The following is a 19,999-nucleotide window of genomic DNA, read 5'->3' as shown; positions in this document are numbered from 1 at the left end:
CGGTTACAGCTAATTGCCGCTAAAAGGTCACCTCTTTGGACTGTCATGGCTTTCCCCATCAAATGCAGACCCTGAAATTTGTTTAAAGAGTGTCTAGTCAAGTTAAAGGAAGGCGGGAAGTTATGAGTGTGGTTGGGTGAGGAAATAGTAAAAAGTGAGGTCAGAGAGAAATGAAATGCAGAAAAGTACAGGATTGCGGCAATTCTGAGGACACAAGGTGAGAGACAGGTAGAGGGGTGCAAAAAAGGGAAGGGGGAAATGAGTGGCTGCTGGTTCCTGCCCCATCAGGGCAACATTTGGGGGCAGATGTCCAGGGCCAGGCTTGCTACTGCAAAAGACTGAGGGTGTGTGTTCGTATTACTGCCTCAAAGTGAAGTAGTTGAGGGTTTTTTGTGTGTGTGCATTTCTCATCTCTCTTTCTCTCTATCTCTCCCTGTTCCTTTTTATCTGTAAAAGAAAATAACAAGCATTTGAAACATTCAGAAATAATAATTAAAATCAACCATAATCTAAAACCAGATTAAAACACATGACAGGTTGGATATTCGATGTGCTCATAGGCCCCCCTCCCAGGTTGGTCACCCCTGCTCCGGTGCCACAGAATAATGTTGCACGCCAGCTCAATCTGAGGTGCAGGGTTCAATTTCCATGGAATGAGGGTCAGTGGTGACTGTGGTGTCTTTATGATATATGGTTTATTTGCATATATAAGGTAAAGGACCCCTGGATGGTTAAGTCCAGTCAAAGGCAACTATTGTTGCACAACCCTCATCTTGCTTTCAGGCAGAGGGAGCCGGGGTTTGTCCACAGGCAGCTTTCTGGGTCATGTGGCCAACATGACTAAACCGCTTCTGGCACAACGGGACACCATGATGGAAACCAGAGCGTACCTTCCCGCTGCAGCAGTACCTATTTATCTACTTGCACTTGCTTTTGAACTGCTAGGTTGGCAGGAGCTGGGACAGAGCAACGGGAGCGCATCCTGTTGCGGGGATCCAAACCGCTGACCTTCTGATCGGCAAGCCCAAGAGGCTCAGTGGTTTAGACCACACCACCACCCCATTTGCATATTTACCTATTTGCGTACACGCCCACCCACCCTGACAACAGAAATCAAGCATGGCTTTCCTTCCCTGGCTTCCACCTGAAGGCTACTTCCAACTCTCACACATGACTCTGCTGCCCCTACCAGCCAGGTGAGGGAGGGGGGCACCCATTTGGCACAAAGCTACTTCCCTTTGTTATAGGTAAAGGTAAAGGGACCCCTGACTATTAGGTCCAGTCACAGACAACTCTGGGATTGCGGCGCTCATCTTGCTTTATTGGCCGAGGGAGCTGGGGTACAGTTTCCCCAGTAAGTCACCAAGAAGACGGCCTGGCTAGTTCATAACAGATTTTAACCCTTGCTGTGGGTCTAGGAGCCCATGAATTAGGGCTCGGGCATTATGCAAACTACTAGTAAAGGTAAAGGGACCCCTGACCATTAGGTCCAATCGCGGACAACTCTGGGGTTGCGGCGCTCATCTTGCTTTATTGGCCGAGGGAGCCAGCGTACAGCTTCCGGGTCATGTGGCCAGCATGATTAAGCCACTTCTGACGAACCAGAGCAGCGCACGGAAACGCCATTTACCTTCCTGCTGGAGCGGTACCTATTTATCTACTTGTACTTTGAACAAGTAGGTTGGCTTTCGAACTGCTAGGTTGGCAGGAGCAGGGACCGAGCGACAGGAGCTCACCTCGTCGCAGGGACTCCCCCCCCCCAAAAAAAAACTCACACTAAAATCCCACAAAAGCTAGGCATATATCAAGTTCATAAGTTTATTGTTCTAGCCAAAGTCCACAACAAACTGGCGCTAGGCAATAGTATTAATAAAATAATACAAACCAGCGTCCATAAAAGGGCATACATAACTGGCAACAATTCAGAAACACCCAGACCCGTGCTTGAAGGCAGATAAAAACTCAGAAAGGGAGGACGCGGGCGGCGCTGCCGGGAACTCTCCGCTCTTCCTGGAATCCTGCGCTTACAATCAGGGGCTGCTTTCACTTTCACTTTCTGGTCGCGAACAAAAGCCCCGCTGAGCAGGCGAGAAGCCAGAGTTAGCGGGGTCGGCGGGAGAGAGCCAGAGGCCGCTGGTGCTGTTGCTGCTGCTGTTGCCAGGACGGTAAGGAGAGCGCCCGGGCCACGTTTCGGGCGGACCCCGCCGTGATCGGCAGTTGCGCCGCGATCCCAATTGCTGAACATCCGCGGAGGCGGAGCTTGGAGAGCCGCCTCCTCGTTTGCCAGCTGCGAGAATCCACACGTGCAATCCCAGCCCTCTTTACCCGGGAGTCATCCCCGTGACCGTGTGTGCCAACTCCCTGGGACCCTGGTGGGTGTGCCATCGCTCACAAAATTCCCCATGAAGAGGACCGGGCACCCACAAATTTCGGTGCCAGGGTCATGCACGCTGCATAGCACCCACAGCCCCGGGGCCAAGTTGGCACTCCTGCCCCGTGGGGTTAAAGGAAGGCTTACTTCTGAGTAGATGTTGCACCGGAAAGTTGGGAACCGCTGCGCTCCTGCGCGAGAGGAGAGGGGGAGAGCCGTCGCCGTCTGGTTTACTTCCGAGTAGACGCGCGGTGGATCGGTTTGCTGGTGCACATGCAAAAGCAGAGCAGCGGCGCTCACGGGGCAGCGAAGAGCGGGTTGTTTATTCTTGGATCACCACCCGAGCTAGTTTTAGCCAGCCATTTGGAGCGGCGCCGAAGCGAAGCTCTTTTTGCTTACGAGGTGCTGCCAAATGTCTCCGCGCGTCTGAGGCTGGTTTAGCGCCAGACTGCGGGGGGCGGGGGGGCGATGAGCTAAGGAAAGAGGTTCTAGCCAGGGGTGTCAACTTCAATCAAATTGCGGAGGGGGGAGGAGATAAGCCTGGCACCACATAATCGATCACATGGCACGGCGCACGCACATCGTTTTAATGGCGATGCGGGGGGGCGCGCCCCCCTCAAACATTTTATTGTCGGGGGGGCGGGGCGAAGGGACCTCGGCCCCCTAGGAGTTGGCTCCTATGATGCTAACTAAGAAGCATTTGGCACCATCACCCCATTGGTGCGCGTCTCGTGAGAATCGGCCTGGGGATTCCCACACGAACCCTGTGCGGTTTGTGGTTTTGCGCGATGGGATGGAGGAGGTTGCTTTGCAAGCTAAAAAGAGGCCAGTCAACCTTCCGGGTCCTCTGTGTGTCTCTGGGCAAGGCAGGGCCTCGATCCGGAAACCGAAGCACGTTTTAACTGCCCCAGTAATTATCACAGGGAGGGAGGGAGACCCCACAAACTTGGTGGTTTTGAAACGGGTTCCTCGAAACACGGGGCTCCCCAGAGATTCTTGGGTGAGAAGTTTGCTCATTGCAGACAAACTGCTCAGAACATAGTTTCTTCCTAATAATAACAGTAACAGGGGAAAAAAATGTTTGTCTAAATTGTTTGTACACCACCTTTCATTTCCAATAGAGTGGTACCTCGGGTTACATACGCTTCAGGTTACATATGCTTCAGGTTAAGAACTTTGCTTCAGGATAAGAACAGAAATCGGGCTCCAGCGGCGCGGCGGCAGCAGGAGGCCCCATTAGCTAAAGTGGTGCTTCAGGTTAAGAACAGTTTCAGGTTAAGTATGGGCCTCCAGAATGAATTAAGTACTTAACTCGAGGTACCACTGTAAATGCCATGGCAATTTACACAAAATTAAAAATATTAAAACAATATTATTATTATTATTATTATTATAACTTCAATATGTGTGGTGTTTTGCAAAAGGTTAATTCCTTGCCTTCAGGATCTTACAGTCTAAAATATGACGCAAGAAAAACGAAGGAAGAGGAGAGAGGTGAAGGCACAGTTTAAAGGGAGAATGCTATTTTAATCATTTCAGGGCCACAAATGCAGGGATGCGTGACCTGCAACCTTCTAGATCAGGGGCCAGCAAACTTTTTCAGCAGGGAGCCGGTCCATTGCCCCTCAGACCTTGTGGAGAGCCGGACTATATTCTGAAGGGGGGAAAACGAATTCCTATGCCCCACAAATAACACAGAGATGCATTTTAAATAAAAGGACGCATTTGACTCATGTAAAAACACACTGATTCCCGGACCGTCCATGGGCTGGATTTAGAAGGCAATTGGGCTGGATCCGGCCCCTGGACCTTAGCTTGCCTACCCATGTTCGAGATGACAGAATCACAGAGTCAGAGAATTGTAGATTTGAAAGGAACCCTGAGGGTCAGTGCAGGAATCTCAACAGGTGGTTCCCCATCCAAATCGAAACCATACCTGGCCCTGCTTAGCATTGCAAATGCACCAGCGGTTTTGTTGCTGCGCCCCATTAAGGCAATAAACCATCAAGTTGTTCAAATGGTAATAAATATAATATCTTGGCAGTGTACCATGAAATCATTAAAACTTCCAGAAATTATAAATTCATGGCATACAGAACAAATGGTCAACACTGAATCAAATTTATTACCTAAATTTTTTAGCTGTGTTTTATTAATGGATTTATTTGCACATTGCTTGTGCACATTATAAATCAGCTATCTTATCTTCACTGGTGGTGGTGTAAATATGTAAACTTTTTTTGGCAAAGGGAGTTTAAGGAAATAACAGAAATCACTGAGTTAAAGCTGACCGAAAAATCCAGAGGTAGCATTATTATCTATTTACAATGGGGTGGAAGGTTCACAGGCTATGAAAGACTTGCTTACAAATTTATTGACAGCTGCACGAATTACGATAGCTAGGAAGTGGAAGGGGCAAGCAGAATATAAAATGGAAAAATGGTATAAAGAGGGGTGGGATATAGCTATTAATGATTAAGTAATATGTGCCATTAAGATAAGATGGGGAATATGCAGGAGAAATGATTTTGAGGAGACAGGGAGAGTGTTTGTAGAATTTATACTGTTAAAGGGGTCAAACCATCGCAAGACGTGTTGAAATTTTGGGATGATAGATAGTTGCAATGGAATGGTCTTGGGGGTGGGGTGCACATTTTTATTCCTATATATTTGTGATTATTACTTTGTCAAAACAAAAAACAAACAAACATCTATCTAAATATAAATAAATAAATAGCATCTTTCTGATTCTTCTGGCTGCTGGATCTGTGCAGCTCATATTTTTGATTCATAGGTGTACATGAAATATATCCCATGGTGACTCTTCCTGGTTTTCCATCTGTCTCCTACCCCAAACAGTACTTTAAGGTTTAGAGCAATGGCGCCCGAAAGCCACATGTCCGAGCCCATCTGCCTGATCGAGAACAGGGACAGGAAGCTCTTCGTCTGTGAAAAGGCCCTTCGCCTGCTCTCCGAAATTCGCCAGCCGGTGGTGGTGGTTGCCATTGTGGGACTCTACCGAACGGGCAAGTCCTACCTCATGAACAAACTAGCTGGCAGAAACTCAGGTGAGAGAGAAAATTGCAGTGAACCCTGGAGAGGGAGGGGAGCAAACGCTACATTTAAGTGTTTTATGCTCAAATGGGGGGGGTGTGTACCACAGAGTGCCCTTCTGTGCAGAGAGAATCATGTAGTAACTTATTCCGAGCACAATTCAAAGTGTTGGTGCTGACCTTTAAAGCCCTAAACCACCTTGGCCCAGTATACCTGAAGGAGCGTCTCCACCCCCATCATTCAGCCCGGACACTGAGGTCCAGCGCCAAGGGCCTTCTGGCAGTTCCCTTACTGCGAGAAGTGAGGTTACAGGGAACCAGGCAGAGTACCTTCTCAGTGGTGGTGCCAGCCCTGTGGAACGCCCTTCCTTCAGATGTCAAGGAAATAAACAACTATCTGACTTTTAGAAGATATCTGAAGGCAGCCCTGTTTAGGGAAGTTTTTAATGTTTGATGTTTTATTGTGTTTTTAATATTCTGTTGGGAGCCACCCAGAATGGCTGGTGAAACCCAGCCAGATGGTGGGGTATAAACATCATCATCATCATCAACAACAACAGCAACAACAATTCAAGGACAGTTAATGTGTTCCAAGGCAACAATTTGGACACAACTTCCACAAGAGTCCAGCATGCCTCTAATCCTAGTTTTCCTGGTACATCTCTTTGGAAAATGTAGAATATTAGTAGAGTATCTGATCTGCATGTATAAATTCCCAGATTAAATATTCCTAGTCTGAAAACCCTGGTGAATTGCTGTCAGTCAGGGTAGACAATACGGGGTTAGATGGGCTGATTCAGTGTCAGGAAGCTTTCTAGATTCCTAAACAGAAGCCTACTTTTCCTACCACCCCACCCCCCTGTGTGGGAGAGGGAACTGACGTAAGAGCCTTCCAAGAGAAAGGGCGTCAGCCCCGTTCCCTGATCTTCCTAGCTCACATGATTCCGGTTTCCTAAATCCTGAAAATTTGGTTATCTCCATGGTTAGGTTTCCCCCTGGGTTCTACGGTGCAGTCGAAGACCAAGGGAATCTGGATGTGGTGCATCCCTTACCCTGGCAGGCCTGGTCAAACCCTTGTGCTTCTGGATACAGAGGGACTAGGCGATGTGGAAAAGGTAATTCTGAACTCTTGAATGGTGCACCTGCTGAATTTCTGCCTAGCATGTACGGACAAAGGACATAACAGCATTTGTGGCAGGGCCAGGCACAACATTGCTGCCACCGTACCCAGCTGCTGAAGGATCATTGCCAGGTATTTGTCTACAGAACCAGAAAATGCACACATCAACAGAGATAAATGTTTTATACATTCAAAGTGCCACTCTGAGGCTGAAACCAGGTCTCGGCGAAGGGACTGTGAAAACAAGCAGGTGTGAGGGTGCCGACCTCTTTGTAAACTACAGGAAAGCCCCAAGTATGACTAAATATTTTGGCTGCTGGGATTTTGATGGCTCAGCACAACTTATGTAATTTTTGGAATTTCCAGTCAGTTGAAGTTGAGAGCTGGAGGAAGGTCTATAGTGTGAATCTGGTGCTGATTGCTTTCCCATCCACAGTGGTATGGGATAGCAAAGGACAAGCTCGAGCCTACATGAGCAAATAACGCTACACCAATGGTATTTCTCAACTTCCTTGCACACTTGTGCTTTAGAGTTGTGCCACTTTGTTTCCAGCAACAATAGCATCAGCCTGAGGAACATAAACTGTTTAGGGAAGTTTTTAATGTTTGATGTTTTGTTGTATTTTTAATATTCTGTTGGAAGCCTCCCAGAGTGGCTGGGGAAACCCAGCCAGATGGGCAGGGTATAAAATGATGATGATGATGATAATGATAATAATAATAATAATAATAATAAAATAATAATAATAATAATAAATTAACCTTGGGAAGCTTTTCTCTGGAACAAATGTTGGGCAAAGCTTTCCCTGCTTGATTTTGACGTGACTAGCTGCTGTTAAAAACCCGGAATCGGGGCTCAAAGGAAGGGAGTTTAGGGACAGCCCAGCACCAACAGCACTTTGGTTCTCAGTAGTGCAACTGCGTCAGTGGCAGTCCTTAGCCCGCTAGGCCAGCTTTCCCAGGGCCAAGTAAAAGCAACAAATAACTTGAGAATGAATCAGTACGTATTGAGCAGCTTAGTTGGTTAGAGCGTGGAGGTGATAATGTGAAGGTTGCAGGTTCGATCCCCGTATGGGACAGCACCATTGTATTCCTGCATCGCAGGGGGTTGGACCAGATGATCCTCAGGGTCATAGAATCAGTTCTATGATTCTATGAACAATACTTGTAGCAACACTGCGGTGGAAGGGGAGAAGCAGAACCTAACAGTTTTCTTCCTCCTTTCTTAGGGCGATACTCAAAACGACACCTGGATCTTCGCTTTGGCTGTGCTCCTGAGCAGCACCCTGGTCTACAACAGTTTTGGTGCCATTGACCAGCAAGCTATGGATCAGCTTCAGTATCCTTCCCAAGCACTTACTCTGATCTTCATTTGCTGGAGGGAGTTGGAGGAAGTCCTGTACTGGCTGTCTCTCCTTAGGACATTGCCTCTTGTTACTCTAGAGTGGTAGGAAATCTTTTTCAGCCCAGGGGCCACCTTATTTTATGTGCAACCTTCCAGGGGCCATGTGTCAGTGGTGGGTGGGGCCAGAGACAAGAGTGTGCAGAACAACGGGCACAACTCTAGCCTTTGTAGTGTTAGGTTTTCAACCTTTTTTCAACCCACAAGTCCACAGAGCAAGCCAGCAGTAAATCCTACCGTTCAAAGTTGGTGATAACTTAGAACTCAGACTGGGAAGAGGAAGTCTCAGAAAAAGAGGAGGTTATGTTAGCCCCCAAATGGAAAACGAGTGAGGTTCCAACCAAAGAAGAATGGCAACTTAACTTGACAGAATATTCACAACTTGCAGGCTTAGCATACAGAGTAAGAGAACAAGAAGAACATACATTTAAAGAAGATTGGGAAATGGTTATTGAATATATGGAAAATAATTGTGCCCAGCTGAAAACGCTGGCAACATTAAGATAAATTCAACAGTGTAAATGAGTTTTGATGGATGCAATAACGGTAAACTGATTGGTATAGTTTTTTGTAAAATATGCAGGGATTTAATATATGTAAAATGAACCATGGAAAGAGAAGAGAAGTCATTGATGTCTTAAGGATGTAAAATGAGAATTTGAAATTGTAAAACAGAAAATTTAATAAAAATTATATACGTAAAAAACAAACAAACCAGAAGATGAGGAGGTAACAGGGTTTAGTGAGCAGGCAGAATCTGTGGCAGAGAGCAGCCCACAATCAAAGGCAGAAGCCAAAGCCAGTGAGTGAGAGGACGTCACAGGAGTCTCCCCATCCTGCTGCTACAATCTTCCCTCCCCACATGTCTCCCAGAACCAGAAGAGGGCTGAAATGGGCAGAGCAGTGGCAAATTGCATGCAGGTGCAATCTCTGATTGTTTGGGGAAAGCCCTGGAGAGGAGGGACTTAGACTGCTATGGGAGGCGGGGACTTTCAGTCCCAGCAATGGATTCATGGGCCAAGACCTACCGGAGGTGAGCTGCCGCTCTCCTTAGGCCTGATACTCAACCAAGTCCGTGAAGATCCTGCTTTTGCTAATAAAGAGTTAACTTGCACCTTTGAACGTCTTTGACATCATTTTCTAAAACTGCCATCCACGTGCCACATAAAGTTGAAGGGCTTTTCTCTCCTGTTGTAACTTTGTTTTCCTGTGGCAATAATTTCAAGGCAGGCCACCTTTGAGGGCGGAGTGGGGGGGGGGGAAGAGGCATGCAAAGGGCACATTGTGAGGAAATCATCACCACAACTGCAGCTGCATGAGAATTTGTTCTGCACATGCAATGGAAAAGGTTAATGAGATGGCGCTCCAAAATATGCAGCAGTTTAAAGGTACAGGACCTTTCTCATTTGCATCGAACTATCTGTTCTGTGGGATGCGGGTGGCGCTGTGGGTTAAACCACAGAGCCTAGGACTTGCCGATCAGAAGGTCGGCAGTTCGAATCCCTGCAACGGGGTGAGCTCCCGTTGCTCGGTCCCTGCTCCTGCCAACCTAGCAGTTCGAAAACACGTCAAAGTGCAAGTAGATAAATAGGTATCGCTACGGCAGGAAGGTAAACGGCGTTTCCGTGCGCTGCTCTGGTTCTCCAGAAGCAGCTTAGTCATGCTGGCCACATGACCCGGAAGCTGTACGCCGGCTCCCTCGGCCAATAAAGCAAGATGAGCGCTGCAACCCCAGAGTCGGTCACAACTGGACCTAATGGTCAGAGGTCCCTTTACCTTTATCTGTTCTGTGTTGCATGACTGTATTGCGTGGTGGGGGTATTTTGAGGGGGTGCTTGTTCTCCCCCTGTGCAGGCAACTGGTCTCTTGATTCCTAAACCTGGCCAACAGCTATGTGACAGAGCTCACAGAGCGCATCAAAGCCAAATCGTCCCCCGGGGGCGGCAGTGAGGGACTGGAAGACTCTGCTGAGTTTGTCCGCTTCTTCCCAAGTTTCGTCTGGGCCTTGCGGGATTTCACCTTGCAGCTGGAGCTGAATGGGCGCCCCATCACTGAAGACGAGTATCTGGAACATTCCTTGAGATTAAAGAAAGGTACTGACAGTGGCGGGCAAATTCAATGGCTTCCCCCAGTGAATGCCAGGAAGTGCTGTTTGTTAAAGGTGCTGAGAAGTGTTGGGAAACTACTCTTCCCCTTCCCAGACTACAGAGTTCCTTGGGAAGGAGTATTGGTTGTTAAACCACTCTGGGAATTGTAGCTTTTGGGGGAGATTAGGGGTCTCCTAACAACTCTTTGCACCCTTAACAAACTCCAGTTCCCGGAATTCTCTGGGGGAAGCCATGACTGGTCAAAATGGTATCATAGTGCTTTGAAGTTTTGTGTGAATGTGGCTTTAGTTTAATACCAGTCTAGGTGTGTTAACGTCATGTCTTTACTACCTAGCAGAGTCGTGTTTCAAAGCATGTTTGATGTGTTTACACATCACATTTATTTGAAACAGTTGCAGCTTTCCTCTGCACAAAATTCCTTCCAACAAACCACAATAAAATAGAGTATATAAACTGTTTCAAAGGGGTAGCCGAGTTACTCTGTTGCAGCAAACACAACGAACCTTGCTAACTTACTAACAGCTGTAGGAATAACTGTGACGACAGGTTGAATGCGAGTGAGCTATGCGGAAGCAAGCTAATCGGCTAGCTTGGCAGAGCCTCTTTTATTGGCAAAAATCAACAGTTGCAAAGCAGTAGTGAAACCACTCTGAACTTTAACATATTTCCATCTAAGCACATTCCCAGCATTAGCAAATGCACATGACAGCAGGTGTTTCCCTCTAATGTCCTCCCCGATACTTGATAACATCTGCTTTCCCTGCCATGCTGCAGCCAAGCGATATGTCTAAGCAAACAGTTTGTGAAAGGACAAAAGGTCAGGGGGGAAACCCTGCTTTCTAGCCAAGAAGGCAAAAGGTCACGGAAAGCAAGCGTAACGCTCCTTGACATGCTGTGGCACGTCTTTGCGCGAGGTTTGCCTTTGCAAAACGGAGCGTTACCCCCACAAACAGCCAGCTCTGGTAGGCCCCAGTCAGCATGGACACTGCTTAGGGATGATGCGAGTTGCAGTCCCATGACACCTAGAGGGCACTAGGCTGGCTAACCCAGCTTTGTAACTTGCATGTGTGTATATATCTGCCAACTTGGGATAACATTCCATGCACCTGAGAGAGTAAGCTTATGCCATAACATACTTGCTAGTCTTTAAAGTGCATGAGACTGTTGTTTTTAGCATATATATTTAAAAACACTCAGAATTCATAATGCATCTGAAATTACTAGCTGTTGCTTAAAACTTAGAAACTTAGAAACTCATGCCTATAGGCTTGCCATCTAAAGTTAGATCTAAGAGTCAGAATGGGGGGGAAGCAAGGAAGAGGGGAAAGGGTTGTGTGCCTATGTACTTAATAAGGATAACCATGAAGTATAGTATGCCTTCCCTTCTGTAGTATGAAATATCCGCCTTGCTCAAATCCCACTTTTCCTCTTCCATGTTCCAACCCACTGGTATCTTTGCATTTCCGTGTGCCATTTCAGATTTACCCACAAGCTCCCCATCTCCTGTTAATATTTGTACTGGTACTGTATTTGTTAGAAAATGTATTTTACAAAGAGTGATTTGTACTGGGGGGAAAGAAAACCTATGTAATGTAACAGCTGCAGAATCTTGTGACTCCGATTAAGGTCACAGAAATGCTGACTCGTTGCCTTGTTAATTTGTTAACTCCCTTTAAAAGTGAGTGTGTTTCTTATATAGGAGGGGAGGGAGTTGGAGGTTGTCTTGTTGTTGTTTCATTGACCAACAACAACAACAACAACAACAACAACAACAACAACAACATGGGAGTGTGGAAACTTCAAGCAGATGCTGTGTCTGGAGGAGTTTGTGAGGACAGACAAATCAGCAACTCAGCGGTTCTCAACCTGTGGGTCCCCAGATGTTGTTGGACTACAACTCCCATCATCCCTGAGCTCTGGCCTTGCTAGCTAGGGGTGATGGGAGTTGTAGTTCAACAACCTCTGGGGAAACACAGGTTGAGAAAGGCTGTCTTACTGCTATGAAAGAGTTTTTGAAGCAAGAAGCAAAAAGATCCTCTCTTGGGCTCAAATGCATTGTATTGGACTTTATATGCACAAATAATACTGATTGTTAACAGCTGCCACCCTGCAAGTAAAGAGTCATCTTCAGAGTCCTGGTTCTGGAGGCTACTTCATCATGAAGGCTTTGAGGGTGAAACCCCTGCATGACTCAGGAAAATAGCTAACATCTCCATCGTTTTCTTTCCAGGCGATGCCTCTGATGTTCAGCTGTACAACCTGCCTCGCAAATGCATCCGGATGTTCTTCCCCACTCGCAAGTGTTTCATTTTTGACCGACCCACTACTAGGAAGAACCTGCCCCATCTGGAGTCGATGCAGGAAAGCCAGCTGGAGCCCGACTTTGTGGAACAAGCCGGCCAGTTCTGCTGTTACATCTATAGTACATCCAAGGAAAAGACCATCCCTGGAGGACACCTTGTCAATGGCCGCTGTGAGTCCTGGTAACTGTGTAGTCCTCCTCAGACTAGCTGGTTGGCAGCTGGATGGCCCTGTGCACCTGCCATAATTGCCCCAGGGAGGAGCTTGGGATCTGGCCCACCATCCTAGCTACTTGGGTTTGCATTCCAGTGGGCCACTCTGAGCACAGGCAGTTCAGTGTGCCCTCCCATAACCAGCTCCTTTTCTTTTTCCCCCTGGTAGTGCTGGCGAACCTAGTGACAACCTATGTGGACACCATTCGCAGTGGGCAAGTGCCTTGCATGGAGAGCGCAGTGCTGGCCTTGGCTGAGATTGAGAACTCGGCTGCTATCCATGATGCTACTGTGCGCTACAGGGAGCTGATGGATCAAAAGCTGAAGCTTCCTACGGAGACGGTCCAGGAGCTGCTGGGGATCCATGCCGAGTGTGAGAAGGAGGCCCTGCAGGTGTTCCTGGCTCGTGCCTTCAAGGATGACCAACAACGGTTCCAGGTGGAACTCATGGTAGGTTGTCCCTTGATCCCCTGTATATTAACATGCTGCAAACTGTATATTATACCCAAATATTCAGATTTTTGTCCACCACACGGGAATCTTTTGGTGGAGGGTGGTTAAGAAATGTCTTGAACAATTTTATTCTGAAAAAAAATCTGGGCGCACAAAGTCTGTTCTCCCAGATTAGAAATGTTTCGAAGTGCTCAGCTATGTCTCAGGTTTATTTTGTTTGTGTTGCCAGAAAACCATGGAGCAGATGAAGGAGGGCTTCTGCCAAAAGAATGAGCAGGAATCTTCAAAACTCTGTTGGGCTGTGTTGATGTCCTTGTCTGGGGAGCTGGAGGAAAACATCAAACAAGGGGTTTACTCCTGTCCTGGCGGTCACAAGCTGTTTTCGGATGACCTGAAGGAAATGGAACAGAGATACCACCAAGAACAGAAAAAAGGAGTGATGGTGAGGAAGCGCGAGGGCTGCTGAATGAACATCTTAAAGGGCCATTATAATAGCTCGGCTAATTGGAGGGTGGGGGTGCACTCCAAATCAGAATTCAAATTGCCAAAACCTGAAACACATTTCATAGGTGTGGCTGAAATAGGTGCAAAGTTCATATCTGAGTACCAGAGCTGGAGATTGGGTACTGAAATTGTGACTGGGGAAACCCAGCCAGATGGGCAGGGTATAAGACAACAACAACAACTCTTGCCACACAATTGCACCATTTTAAAAATTCTGAATCCATGAAAAATTAAGGCTTGTCCGACTGCAGTCTAATAGCTCATTGTTCAACCCGGTAGCAAACAGAAAGGCATACAGCTGAAACAAGCTCAGATTCCTGGTCCAGTCGAGAGACATATAAAAAGTAGACTGGGAGAGAGATTGTGGGAGGTTGTCCTGCTTCCCCTAGCAATGTGCCTGAGCTTCCCAATTTAGGACCTATATAGATGTGACACAGGAAGTCCACAGTGCTTTGAATTTTACTTAAAATCAACTGCTAGAGATTGCAGATTGGACTAGGACACAGTGGCCCTGAGAGATCCTTGTGTTATCGGATATTTGTAGCAGATGACCTTTTCTTCCATCCTGGCTGCTCAGATGTGATATTCAGTCCCCAGGAGTGTTAAGTAACTTTCAGAATGCTAGCAGATCCAGTCACAGGCATCCCTTAACATATCTGCTTAGGCTCTTAGCGGGCCATAATTCTAGGGGTGAATAATATAGAGGACGCGGGTGGCGCTGTGGTCTAAACCACTGAGCCTCTTGGGCTTGCTGATCAGAAGATCGGCGGTTCGAATCCCCATGACGGGTTGAGCTCCCATTGCTCTGTCCCAGCTCCTGCCAACCTAGCAGTTCAGAAACATGCCAGTGCGAGTAGATAAATAGATACCGCTGTGGTGGGAAGGTAAACCACGTTTCTGTGCGCTCTGGTTTCTGTCACGGTGTTCCATTGCACCAGAAGTGGTTTAGTCATGCTGGCCACATGACCCAGAAAGCCGTCTGTGGACAAACGCCGGCTCCCTCGGCCTGAAAGCAAGAGGAGCGCTGCAGCCCCGTATTCGGCTTTCACTGGACTTAACAGTCCAGGAGGAGTCCTTTTTAATACAGAGGAAATAGAAGAAGGAAGTCCACAGCCCTCAGCTGCAGGATGAGATCTACTTTGTGCCTGAAATGAAAGGGGTGCCTGCCAGGGAGTCAAATGCCATCTGGGCCATCTATCTTCTCACAGTCCATGCTTCAGACAGTCTCCCTTCCTCTTTACTATTAACATCACTGCAGAAATGTTCGTGCATTTGTATTTCTCCTTTCTCACCTTATCAAGCAAAAATGGGAAACTTGAAGCAGGCAGGGGACCCAATCTGTTTTAGCCGGCCTCTTTTCATTCACTCTGCTGACTCTTCTGTTGCAGGCAGAGACAGTCCTACAGCAGTTCCTCAAGGAGAAGGAGAATGTCAGCAGAGCCATACTGCTAAGTGATCAAGCTCTGTCAGAGAAAGAGAAGGAAATGGCAGGTAAGGGGATGGTAAAGTAGCATGCATGGGGCAGTGGTCAACAATGTGGCTCCCTGGAGGTCTTCCCCTGGGGCCCATGAAGACTCTGGGCCTCCCCACATGCTGCCCACTTGGTCATGAGGTTTTGGGTGTGGCTGTCTTTTTACCCCTTGAAAATGACACAGAAGCATGTTGGAAAAAGAGACATTTTCTCCCACTTTCTCTTTCAGCTCTATGTGCTTTTCAAGGCTGATGGTATAGGGTTGTATAATAATAATAATAATAATAATAATAATAATCTGCTTACAAAAAGGTTTTGCAGAGGTTTGATTAGATCCAACGTTTGTTGAGCATTTACTGTGATTTGTTTATGACAATGAACATTCATCCTGACTTGCTTGTAGGGTGCTTAGACATTTTCCCTTTTACTCATTCACATCCCACAATTTTCAGTTCAATTGCCTGTCACTTTCCTAACAGCAGAAAAAGTTCTTTTTCAGGTTACGGACACGCCAAAACCCAGAAGTACCAGAACGGGTTACTTCTGGGTTTCGGTGGTCGTGCATGCACAGAAGCGCTAAATCACTCTTTGCGCATGCGCAGAAATGCTGAATTGCAACCCGCGCATGCACAGATGTGCCCCTGCGGGTTGCGAATGCTGTAGATTGCGAACGTGCATCCTACACGGATCACGTTCGCAACCCAAGCATCCACTGTACTAGGAAATTTAGGTTTGCACATTCAAGTCAATTAATGAATTCTGTTGCCCTAGTGCAATAATTCCACTTAAAAAATAAACTTTTTCTGCTGTTAAGAAAGTGACAGGCAATTGAACTGAAAATTGTGGGATGTGAATGAGTCTGTAACCCGAGGTATGGCTGTATTCACTTGAATCCGTCCCACAAACTACTGCTCTGGAGTATTTATTTCTGCTACTACTTTTCTATTTTCTAGTTGCTTTGGGGCTTTTTGCTTTCTCCAAATACAGATATGAGCATTAACAAACTTCAAGCAGTAATTCTGGCCCCTTTAACCCTATTTTAGCCAAACCTAAACTCCATAGCAGTCAGTAACCATGGAACAATATCTTGTGACACTGCACAAACACCTGCAGTTATTCATTCTTCCTTTTTTTCATTCCCGGGACAGAGGCGAAGGCAAAGGCTGAAGCTGCGCAGAGAGAACAGGAGATCCAAAAGCAGAAGCAAGCTGAGCTGGAACAGAAGATGGAGGATCAGAAACGAAGCTACGAGCTGAACATCCGTCAGCTGGAGGAGAAGATGGTGAAAGAAAGGGACAATCTACTGAAAGAGCAGAATATGATGATGGAGAGTAAACTCAGGGTAACTATCACAGGCCCATCTTGGGCTTCTTCTCTATTTGCAACAAGCAAACACAAGAACACTAGTTTCGGTGGTTCTGGAGTTCTCTGCTTCCTTACAAAATGGATCAAGTCAGGCTCAGGGCAGTGTTAGCCCTCTTCCTCACAAGCCCAGGGCCCCTATCTAATTTAGTTAGCAGTGTTTTTCCTGGTCAGGCATCCTTGCAAGATACACTCAGCTGTGGAGTGAAGCTTCTGGGGTTGGAAGGAAGTTCATTGTGATCTGAGCCATCTCCTTGACTGTCAAGTGGCAGACAATGATGTTAAAAACTTAAATTCCATTCAATTAGATGCCTTCTTTAGAACACCAGAAGAAAGCTTTTTCCTTTCAGTTTGGCTGGAAGTATTCTTAAGCACAGGATGCGGGTGGTGCTAGGACTTGCCGATCAGAAGGTCGGTGGTTCGAATCCCCGTGACGGGGTGAGCTCCCGTTGTTCGGTCCCAGCTCCTGCCAACCTAGCAGTTCAAAAGCACTTCAAAGTGCAAGTAGATCAATAGGTCCCGCTCTGGTGGGAAGGTAAACGGCGCTTCCGTGTGCTGCTCTGATTCGCCAGAAGCAGCATAGTCATACTGGCCACATGACCCGGAAGCTCTACGCCGGCTCCCTCGGCCAGTAATGCGAGATGAGCGCCGCAACACCAGAGTCGGTCACGGCTGGACCTAATGGTCCTTTACCTTTTTATTCTTAAGCACACCGAAAGCCGAATCACACCCCTTTGCTTTTGATGTGAATGCTCTCTTTTTACAGGAGCAAGAGGCTTTGCTGAAGGATGGATTCCAGAAAGAAGCAAATCGACTAAATGGGGAGATTAATCAGCTGAGACAACAGACTGAAAATATCAAGAAGCCATCTTGGATTGCCGGGGTGTTGGGTGGTCTGGTAGATGTTGCCACATGTTTTTTGCCTGGTATTGTCCCCAGACTTGCTGGATCTCTGGCTTCTAACTTTATAAAGCGCTTGTGATCAAGCAGGAAAAGGCCTACAGATCAATTACATTTGTCATGAGACAGTGGTGGTGAAGGCATCTTCTTCTATTTCTCCCCAAGTCAGTTTCAGTCTCAGTTTATTGATTAACTTTTCTAGTAAGGCTGTTTCCCATACTACTTGATACCAGTGTTCCATGTTTATTCCTGACAGGTCCGACCAGTGTCTGCCTATGATGTTTCTGGCTGCTGAGAGTAGGTGGGCTATGAGTTCTTTATAGTGTGAGTGGGCATTGCTATCTTGGAAGATGTTTAGTAGGGCCAGTTCTGGGGTGACTTCTAGTACCTGTTTAGTTATTTTGCTTCTTTCTTGTATGACTGTTGCCCAGAAGAGTTGGGTTTGGGGGCATTCCCACCACATGTGGAAGTATGTGCCTGTGGAGGTGCAGCCTCCCCAGCATTTTGGCGAGGTTCCTGGGCATATCAGCACCAGTTTCTGTGGTGTTAGGTACCATCTGTATATTGTATATTGTGGATACCATCCCCTTGTCATGTCCTGTTGTTGTTAGGAGAAGGTTTTCAAAGGTGGTCAAGGGCTTAGTAGCTGTTGATTTTACTACTGGATTGTTTAAGAAGGCGTGTAGTTGGTGGTGTGTTAGCCAAGGCATTTGGGTGTCCCCTAGTTTAGCTTCTGTTGTTCCCTGACACACCCAAATATTAATATATTTGCCAGGATCCCCGTCCCCGCCCCCCATCGGAACTGACACTTCCTTTTTCTTCTTCCCTGACATTTGTATTAAGTTAGTAAGCAAAAAGGAAGCTGTAAACAAATTCCACTTGCAAGTGGGAGACAAGAATGCCTTCCAAGATTGTATTGAAGATGCAGATTGTGTACAGATTTCCTTGAACACCTTATAATGGTGCTGTATTTGTCAAAGGCAACCTCTTTATGAAGTCAGTTAGCTACTTGCATGCCTGTTGCCTACGAAGAACTTTTTGCCATACAGTGCCTCAGGTGACACCAAAGCCACTATCACAAAGAAAGCTGCTGTGTTGATGTAGCCTGAGTGCCATATTGCAGTATTAGCAGAGTGATGCTTACCACAGACTTGACCTGATAATGTGGTTGGGTGCAGATTGTAAGCCCATGGAAGCTTACAAATTTGACCGTCACATTTGAGGGTAGGTTTAATTGCTGGATTTGAAATATGCCTGTTTGCTTTGATCTTGTACTGCACACTTGTTTTTTTTCTTGTTTTTTACGTGAATAAATGTCTGGCAATATAATAAAATAATTCTGGAGTTCACAACATTGCATTTTTAATTGTGTGTTTCATTAAAATTTCTTGTGGCATGGGAGAAGAGGTGGCTTATTTATTTATTTAACTTTTTTCTCCCAAGGAATTCAAGGTGGCATACTCCTCTCACTGAATCTCCACAACAGCCCTGTGTGGTTGGTTAGGCTGTGGGAGGCTTTGAATGCCCCATGGTCATCACCCAAGTGTCGTGGTCATGTGGGGATTTGAACCCTGGTCTCCCAGGTCCTTGTCCAACACTCTTAACCACTATACCACCCTGGACAAAGATGTACAATATTCATGAAAATGTCATGCTATCTGAATTTGCTTTTTGTAACAGCCGTGTGCCCCAAATCCTACTTATAGGCCCCAGCACCTGTTTTCCAGTCAGAAGCACAGAGTCTGCTGGAGAAACCCTGGCCTGATAGAAAGTCTCAAATCTCACATGCAATGGGGCCAGAGTTTGAAACCAGGGTTGACTCCCAATCTGCAAAAGGTGAGGAGGAGTTTCTGCACCAAGGCGAAGAAGAGTTATATCAGGAGCAGCAAAGTGGGAGGGTAAGACATAGGGCTTGTGCACAGCAGAGCAAAAGGTTCTTTAGCTCGTAAGTTTCTTGTTCTAGCCAAAGGCCACGACTAACTTGTATTAGTATTGATAAAATAATACAGAACATATGTCCATAATATAAAAATTCATAAGATGAAAAATGACTTTGCCAAGTTCCTGAGCATTAAAGCACAGTTTCCCTTGTGCATCCCTGACAGCTCCAATTCTGATATTATTTCACCTTTTTAAAATTCAGTTTGCCAACATCCATGATGTAAGAGAGAGAAGTTACCACAGAACAAAATCAGGATGAGAACAGAAATTGGGCAGCAGCGGGAGGCCCCATTAGCTAAAGTGGTACTTCAGGTTAAGAACAGTTTCAGGTTAAGAACGGACCGCCGGAACGAATTAAGTACGTAATCAGAGGTACCACTGTACTGGCATTTTCTCCCATCATGAGATCCTGTTGGTCTGCACCAAACGTGGTCGCCTTATACTCTTCTAGGCTGTAAGTGCTGCGAAGATCAGCAGCTGTCCTCCTGTAATGGGGCCTGGGAGTGGGTGCAAGTGTGCGCCTTGTCTCTCCTGTGGGCACAGAGCAAGGTTCATGGAGGGTTCAGGGTGTAGGCAGTCCTTGTGGCTGAGCCAAATACATTTCATGTCTCGGGCATGATAATTTGTCAAACTAGGCAGGTGCCTGACAGTTGGCCAAATTCTCATTAAATAACAAAGTGAGGGACAACCCCTTGTCTATATGATATGTGGTCCTAATTATATTGACAGAGAGTGACGTCAATATAATTCCTACCAGGCCCCTTGGACAACTTCTGCATCTAATTTTGTTCAGAATGAAAA

At 46.6% G+C, this 19,999-nt stretch overlaps 1 protein-coding gene across 1 annotated transcript; it reads left to right on the top strand.

Annotated features, from left to right (window-relative positions):
* The first annotated feature begins 1,853 nt into the window (after positions 1 to 1,853).
* On the top strand, positions 1,854 to 18,609 carry LOC310768679 (guanylate-binding protein 3-like). The gene is made up of 11 exons (XM_083627296.1): positions 1,854 to 2,165; positions 5,231 to 5,439; positions 6,412 to 6,539; positions 7,774 to 7,883; positions 9,837 to 10,039; positions 12,285 to 12,527; positions 12,737 to 13,017; positions 13,250 to 13,462; positions 14,913 to 15,015; positions 16,144 to 16,337; positions 17,124 to 18,609. Exons 2-11 carry the CDS (start codon positions 5,250 to 5,252, stop codon positions 17,337 to 17,339), a joined length of 1,881 nt encoding a protein of 626 aa, XP_083483422.1. The 5' UTR covers positions 1,854 to 2,165; positions 5,231 to 5,249; the 3' UTR covers positions 17,340 to 18,609.
* The last annotated feature ends 1,390 nt before the right edge of the window (positions 18,610 to 19,999 follow it).

Source organism: Podarcis filfolensis, assembly GCF_964270895.1.
Source record: "Podarcis filfolensis genome assembly, chromosome: 8".
Classification (NCBI taxonomy): domain Eukaryota; kingdom Metazoa; phylum Chordata; class Lepidosauria; order Squamata; family Lacertidae; genus Podarcis; species Podarcis filfolensis.
The sequence above is the reverse complement of the archived record's forward strand: the minus strand, read 5'-3'. Positions and strand labels throughout refer to the sequence as shown.

Coding starts and splice junctions, on each gene's coding strand:
- LOC310768679 (XM_083627296.1), top strand. CDS start 5,250: ATGGCGCCCGAAAGCCACATGTCCGAGCCCATCTGCCTGATCGAGAAC. Junction 6,540..7,773: donor GACTAGGCGATGTGGAAAAG/GTAATTCTGAAC, acceptor CTCCTTTCTTAG/GGCGATACTCAAAACGACAC. Junction 16,338..17,123: donor TGATGGAGAGTAAACTCAGG/GTAACTATCACA, acceptor CTCTTTTTACAG/GAGCAAGAGGCTTTGCTGAA.